The sequence below is a fragment of the Myotis davidii genome, unplaced genomic scaffold, assembly GCF_000327345.1.
Source record: "Myotis davidii unplaced genomic scaffold, ASM32734v1 scaffold1, whole genome shotgun sequence".
Taxonomy (NCBI): domain Eukaryota; kingdom Metazoa; phylum Chordata; class Mammalia; order Chiroptera; family Vespertilionidae; genus Myotis; species Myotis davidii.
Window position 1 is genome coordinate 4,125,285 of NW_006294681.1, and position 7,887 is coordinate 4,133,171.

The 7,887-nt window shown below is 41.4% G+C and overlaps 1 protein-coding gene across 1 annotated transcript; it reads right to left on the bottom strand.

Moving 5' to 3' along the window:
* Nucleotides 1-660: 660 nt before the first annotated feature.
* Nucleotides 661-2,197, bottom strand: LOC107183990 (DNA-directed RNA polymerase III subunit RPC6-like). The gene is made up of 3 exons (XM_015567424.1): nucleotides 2,174-2,197; nucleotides 1,873-1,980; nucleotides 661-1,055 (listed from the first exon to the last, which is right to left on the bottom strand). The coding sequence occupies exons 2-3, from the start codon at nucleotides 1,945-1,947 to the stop codon at nucleotides 723-725; spliced, it is 408 nt and encodes a 135-aa protein (XP_015422910.1). The 5' UTR covers nucleotides 1,948-1,980; nucleotides 2,174-2,197; the 3' UTR covers nucleotides 661-722.
* Between the last annotated feature and the right edge of the window lie 5,690 nt (nucleotides 2,198-7,887).

Sequence of the window (7,887 nt, forward strand, 5' to 3'; positions counted from 1 at the left end):
TGGAAGAAGCACGTGATTCCCTCTCTTTCCTAGCTTGAAGGCCAATGCTTAATTTTCTTGTTAATTGTATCCTAAACGAGCAATTCTCTTCAGCTTCATTAAATGGGATAATTTGGATGGCATGATTATCAACCGGTTTCATCAGCATCACAATTTATGTTTGTCAGCATGTTTCCCTAGCTGTCTTTACCCACCGTGGTATGGGCCATTGGGGTTGCGCCTTCTCACACAGTCAACAGTGTGACCATGTCGGCTCTGGGACCAGCTGCCTGAGTGTGATCCTAACTGCACATCCTTTCTGCCTCCGTTTTCCTCATCAGTCAAATCTCATTTGATTCTCGTGGGGCTTAACAGAAGTAATGCAGGTAAAGCACTTAGAAAAATGGTCAATTCTGTAAGTGCACGATAAAGTTACATTAAAAACAAAACAGCCGAAACTGGTTTGGCTCAGTGGATAGAGCGTCGGCCTGCGGACTGAAAGGTCCCAGGTTCAATTCCGGTCAGGGGCAGGTACCTGGGTTGCGGGCACGTCCCCAGTGGGAGATGTGCAGGAGGCGGCTGATCGATGTTTCTCTCTCATCGATGTTTCTAGCTTTCTATCTCTCTCACTTCCTCTCTGTAAAAAATCAATAAAATATTTAAAAAAAAACCCCAAAAAACTGTCTATTTTAGGGCTAAGAGCAGAAAACACAGATCACTTATTTAAGGCAATGATTTGTTCATTAAATATCAAGATTACATGGAGGTTTGAGTAATTCTTGGTCAACCCTGAGAGTCAGAGAACTGGGGTGTGCTTGCTGGTACGTTATGTGGCATTTGCACTTGGAGGTAGTCAAGTGTAAGGTGAAGCCTCTTGAACTCACCGGGCAGAGTCCACAGGGGGTCCGGACCAAGCCCGTAGGTGGGATGATTGGATTGACTGCTCTGTACAGTTTCATGTGTCCGTCTACACTGCCAACTGTGCCTTCCTTTGCAGCGATGATAGTCATCTCCACTTTCCCATCATATATGAGTGTATTCAAGATGGTTTCAATGTCCTCCATGGACAACTCTACCTGTAAAGGGGATATATTAAAAAGGAAACAAAAAGGACAAAGACACATTCTTTTGGAGGGAGTTAAAAAACAAGTCATCAAAAACACAAAGAGGCTGAACAATGATTCAAGTTAACACAAACCACTCAAATGCTAGGGACAGAAATCTTACCTCAAACTGAGTTTGATATCTTTGCTTTTTAATGTATAACCTAGAAGTCTTATAAAGTCAAGTTTGGCAAGAACTGGATGGAGATTTATAAAATGCTTGAGCAGAAAGTACTTTAGATATAGAACAGTCTTTAGTCAAAATCACTAGTTTTTTTTATAAGTGAAAAATCTGGGAAATGAAAAATGACTTGTCCAAATGTTCACTTGAATTTCTTCTTTGATCATGAAAAGCATTCAGCACAGTTTCCTTATGTATAGTACCTTATGTAAAGGTCTTCAAAAAATATGCCGATCCCACCATATATCTCATAAGAAGGAAAATACCAATAAATGACAGCTGATGTGATGACTGTTTGGCACATATATTGAAATGTGCCTGAGAAAGTCAGAACAAACTTCTGAAAGTGAAGTGTACTACCAGGCTCCACTCTGCTGCACTACCTCCCAAGCCCAAATACACACAGTTCCGACAATGCCAATGGCAATGACCAACTTTGCCTAACAGGCTCAGGACAGTACTTTCTCAAAGTGGGTTCTGCAGAATATTCACAGGTTATCACCTGAAAAAAGGGTATGGATCAAATATGTTTGGCATATACTGTAAACTATACCACTATGATAAATAAGTTTTTAAAAATAAGATTAAAATTAGAAACTGAGTGCTGACCTTACTGATCCCCAATTCACAGATATATTTCCATACTTCGTGTGATGAAGCAAATGAACTATTTCTTTGTATCATTGGATTCTGTTTGCTTTCTCGGGCTGTTTCTGCCTATAAGGATAGACACATAAATCTCAGCAAGAACACTACTGTTTTCTGAATACAATTTATACGAAGTGAAATCAACAGAACATATTTTGTTTAGTAAAAATTACCAATTTAATGCCTATAAAATAAGACCTACAAAATTAAACATTATGAAGAAACTTAAAAAGAAATGATTGTTTACTCAATTATGCCTTACCTTGGTTTGTAGGAACTTAAAACACTGTTGTCAAAGTGTTCTGGCTTCGATTCCAGTCAAGGGTATGTACCTTGGTTGCAGGCTCCTCCCTGGTCCAGGTCCTGGGTCAGGGCTCATGCAGGAGGCAACCAATCGATGTTTCTCTCGGTCTTTCCCTCTCTCTTCCACTCCCCCTAAAAATAAATGAAAAAATATCCTCAGGTGAGGATTAACAAAAACACAAAACAAAAACCTCTGGACAAAGGAATTATCCTTGAGGACCTAAGAGGAAAATGTACCTTTTGCTCTAAAGGTTATTGCCAAGGGATACATTTAGCTTACTAGCGGTCCACACTTCAGAGGGGATGGGCTAAGGATGGGGGGATGCCCCAGACACCCCAGCAGTGGGGCCAGCCTTACTCAGCCCCATCACAGGCTTTGTCAAGGAAACTCTAAAGGTCACAGCTTTAGCAGTTGACGCAGTTGACAGCACGTGCACGCAAGCCTGCATGTGCTGGGACGTTATGAAGGGCTCTCTGTCCCGCCCCCACCCCACCTCTGCTGGCCGGCATTACTTCTGCATTGCACAGCTGTGGCATTGATGGGAAACTGATGGAGATGTCATTCAAACAGGGCTTATAGAGGAAATGGCAGTGAGGAAGGAGAGGAGTGCTTTCTCCTCTGTTAAGTTTCTTTTCATTACAAGTGATAGAAATCAACTCTGGCTAGTTTAAGCAAAAACAAAACTTTTATAGGATACTGGAGCACTGCATGGAATTCAGGAATTAAAAAGTCAAGTCTGGTAAGGACAACAGAAACTGGAGCCCACCACAGCATGGTGAGAAGCATGGTTTCTAGAGCCAAACCCTATCTGAGTCCATATCCCAGCTCTTCAGCTTGCTACCTGTATGATCTTGGGCCAGTTCTTACCTACTCTGCCTCAGTTTTCCTGTCTGAAAAATGGAGATAATTATTAAAAGAGGTAATAACTGAAAGGGCCTGGGACAGTGGAACACAGGCATTGCGTGAGGGCTGGTTAAGTTAGAACCATGGGCACTGGTACCCCACATCCCCCCGCTTTCCCCCTCCCCGGCCTTGCCACCCCACCAGTGCCATTGCTAACTCAGCTCTGAGGACTGTTCGTCTGGGGCGAATCTGATTGGATGGGCCTGTGTCTGGCCTCAGGTCTGCATCATGCAGTGTGGATAGGGCTCCTGTGGGCCAACCCTCTTCTTGGCTGGAATCGATGGAGATGATGTCCTGAGTGGGGGCTTTGGTTAGGAATTGCCAGCCATCACAGACCCTTCTGAGTTAAAAAGACTGAATGGTCATAAAACATTCCATTTGAAACTAGTTTATATTAATAACCAACACTGTCAAATGCAGCTAATGGGAGTACACCTGCTTTTTTTCTGTAGAAATACCAAGACTCCTACAACTCTAATATTTGAAGAGCTTAATGAGATGCAAGTGAAATAACATATGTTCTTTTGTTAACACCAAAGGAGAAACAATTACTCAGGCAGACATTTAGCTCATAGTTAATGGGAACAAAACACTAGAAGCAAAATATGTAAAGCTGCTAATATATATATACCCAGTTGACCCTTGAACTGTGTGGGTCCTCTTATATGCACATTTTTTTTCAATACCTATTCAGTCAGCCTGCTGCATCCTGGGTTTTACATCCTCAGACTCAGTAACCCTGGATCTAAAGCAATATTTTCCATTCATGGTTGGAAATCTGTGGGTACGGACGGCCAACTGTATGCATTCATCTACACCATCTTACATAGGAACTTTAGCATCCACAGATTTGGGTATCCACGCAGATCCTGGAGCCAATTCCCCGAGGATACTGAGGGGTGACTGCAGAAAAGTTTGGGGACCGTCAGAAGTCACACGTGGTTTTTGACTGTGGGGGTTGGTGCCCCAACTGTGCATTGTTCCAGGTTCAACTGTATACCAAATATTGGGCACATCATTGCACAAAGGATGCTCCCCTTAATCTCATGGATCCCCTGCATCTCAGTACCCATTTGGTCTCAGGTGATGTGGGTTTATGCTGCGAAGGGCTCTTTATTGCACCATGTACTAAGCTTAGCTAAAAGAGTTTATTGTCTAAGGCTTTGTGTGTTGATCTCTGCTAGAGAAACAATTTGATTATTTCTATCATATATATATATATATATAAAAGTCTGCTGGGCCTATGAAGAAAGAAATGTCTTCCTCCCAGTTTGGCAGCTTTGCCCTCCCTCCTTCACATCTTCCTTTAGGCATCACAGTTGCAGTAGAGGCCCAAGCAGGCTGTTACTGTGAGACCGCGGGATCAGCTCAAGGTGTGTATGCCAGGCCTTGCTTCCCAGCAGGATGACATGGGAAGGAAGCCCCAGGCTGTGGGCAGGTTAGGCAGTGCTCACTGCTTCTCTCCTTTTCATTAAGCCCTTTTTCTGTCTTCATACATCTTCTCTTTCTGTACTCAAGGCAGCGAGTGAGTGTATCATTTATCGGCTAATAAGTCGCCTGACAAGATAGCCACGGTGTACCTAATTGTTCAGTTTATTTATGTATTATTGATGAGCCCAGACTTGAACTCTGCTTCCCTCGGAGGCTGCTTGATAAATCTCTTGGCTAATCCTAAAATGCTGAATTACCTGCTGGAGCAGCATTCAGGGCATTGCTTCCATTTTGTATTCCTACAGGCCCTGCCTATATATGTCAATATCTGTGTTTAACCATAAACAGAAAGTTAAATCAATTAGGGAATTTAAAAAAAAAATCTGCTATTAAACAAAGGAAAGAAATAACATAAGACATAATTAAAACTGTTCTTTGAGCTTTGCAAAAAGAAGGTATGAGCACATTCATCGCATCACTCTCTGACTCTTGGGGCTTACCCGACTTCATTGCTCAAAGTTATTTTGAGCTGCGTGAACTAAATGCCAAGTGGTAATCTCACTTGCTTCGCCGTGGTTTCAGTTGCCGCCAGTGGAACTGCGTAACAGGGAGTGCGAGTGAGAATTGGAAACCTATAAACGATTTCTGAATCCTTGGGTAATCTTTACTAGACACCATGGCTGGGACCCTAGAGCCCAGCTCTGAAAACCAGGAGGAGTCCCTGCTCTTTCCTGTCCTCTGATTAGCAGAACCACTTCCCCTAAGTGTGCTCGGTCCTGTTTCTCCGTCAGTAAATTTAAGTGAGGACACTTAAGTGCCATGTTGAAGCAGTGTACTGATGTTTTTAAATGAGCTGATTGAAGGTCACTGAGACTAAACCATACCATTTAATATTGTAAGGATTAGTATTTGAATAATAAGCAGAGCACTTAAATTATAGATCAACATATGTGGGCGTTTTTGTCCCTCACAAGATTGATAATTATTGATGAATCATTAGATGGCCCTTGGTGCTCGCAGCTCGCCCTGTACTCACATGCAGAAGAAATGGAGGTTTTAAAAATGGAAGAGTTGCTTGCAAATGCCAAGCATGTTGGTTCTTAGTTAAAGCGCAAAGAGTGGGGAATCATTCCAAAGGCGCTGGGACCCATTCACCAATTTGCAGAAAAACAGCAAGAAAAAGTGTATGTTCATTTGATCTCTTAACCACACAACCGAATTTCTTAAAAAGTTATCCCCATCCTGCCTTTTTGATATTTTATTTATCATGGAGTTTTTAATTGTCTTAAAAATTGTGGTAATGCATGCATAACGCAACCTTTACCATCTTGATCACTTTTAGATATATATTCACATGATCGTCCAAATAATCTCCAGAACTTTTTTTTATCTTCCTAAACTGAAACTCTGTACCCATTAAACATCTATTTCCCATGTTCCCCTTCCCCCAGTCCCTGTCAACCACCATTCTACTTTCTGTTTCTGTGAGTTTGATTATTTTAGATACCTTATATAAGTGGTATCACACAGCGTTTGTCTTTTTATGACTGGCATATTTCACTTCGTATAATGTCCTCAAGGTTGATCCATGTTGTAGCAAGTGTCAGAATTTCCTTCCTTTTTTAGGCTGAATAATATCCCATTGTATGTACATACTACACTATTTACCCATTCACCTCTGGATGATTCTAGGATTTGTTCCAGCTGCTGGCTATTGTGAAAAATGCTTCTGTGAACGTGGTTATACAAATATCTATTTCAGTCCCTGCTTTCAGTCCTTTGGGTAGATATCTAGAAGTTGGATTGCCAGGTCATATGGTAATTCCATGTTTAATTTTTTGAGGAACTGCCCTGTTGTTTTCCATGGCAGCTGTACCATTTTACATTTCCACCAGGAGTGTGCAAGGGTTCTAATTTCTCCACATCCTTGCAACACTTGTTATTTCCTGGTTTGGTTTGGTTAGCTTGGTATAATAGCCTCCTAATGGTGGTGAAGTGGTATCTCATTGTAGTTTTGATTTGCATTTCTCTGATTATTAGCAGGCTGAGCATCTTTCCATGTGCTTACTGGTCATTTGTATATCATTTTGGGGGAAATATCTACTCAAGTCCTTTGCCCATTCTTTTAACAGGGTTGTTTGTTTTTTGTTGTTGAGTGTAAGAGTTATTTACATATTCTAGATATTAACCCCTTATCAGATATATGAGTTACAAATACTCTCTTCCATTTGGTGGGTCGCCTTTTCACCCTGGTTTGATACTAGAATGCACAGAGGTTTTCCATTTTTATGTAGTCCAATTTATCTATTTGTTGTTGTTGTTGCCTGTGGTTTTGGTGTCATACTCAAGAAATATTTGCCAAATCCAGTATCATGAAGCTGATCCCCATGATCGTGTTTTTTGCATTATTTTAAAAGCTATATTGCACTAACCTATCAGTGGCCTCAACGACTCAGTTCTTTAGCACTCCCTTGGGTTTTTCTCATGAGGCAAACTGGTGTCACCCTAGTAACAGCCCTAACTTTTAGGGACACTGTGCGATGAACCAAGTCACTCATCCATCTCTAGTGAAGGGAATTTTTCAAGTGATGGACCAAATTGCTTCCATGTGCACCTTGCCATCAAATCCAAATGGAGAATTTTTAAAATACATTCACTGCAGCTCTAGCTGGTTTGGCTCACTGGATAGAGTGTCGGCCTGGGTACTAAAGGGTCCTGGGTTCGGTTCCGGTCAAGGGCATGTACCTTGGTTGCGGGCACATCCCCGGTGGGGGTATGCAGGAGGCAGCTGATCGATGCTACTCTCTCATCAATGTTTCCAACTCTCTATCTCTCTCCCTTCCTCTCTGTAAAAAATCAATAAAATATATATTTAAAAAAATACATTCATTGCATCTAATCTTCAATGTAGCACTGGGTTTATTCAGTACTGCTTACAGATGTGCAACTGTGGGAGAACATGGAGCTTATTATTTCACTGACGAATAAACTCAAAAGCATTCATGAAAAAAGAAGGGGCCCTGAGAAAAATATCACCAAAGTGGATTTAGCTTTCTGAGGTGGATTGCCTAACTATTTTATTCATTCGACATTTATTTTTATGACCTTCTACATCTTTTTAGTGATGGACTTTAGCAGCCATCTTTGATGTCTGTAGAACTAGTAATAAAATGATTTCACTTTTACACATGAGGAACTTGAGCCTTCAAAACTTTGTCTACTTATTCAAAGTTTTATGGCACTAAAGAGGGAGAAAATAGACTCGAGCCTCAAACCTTTCACTCTCTCTGTGTCAGTGATTCCAAAAGTGTGGTTGGTTCCTGGACCAGCAGTACCAC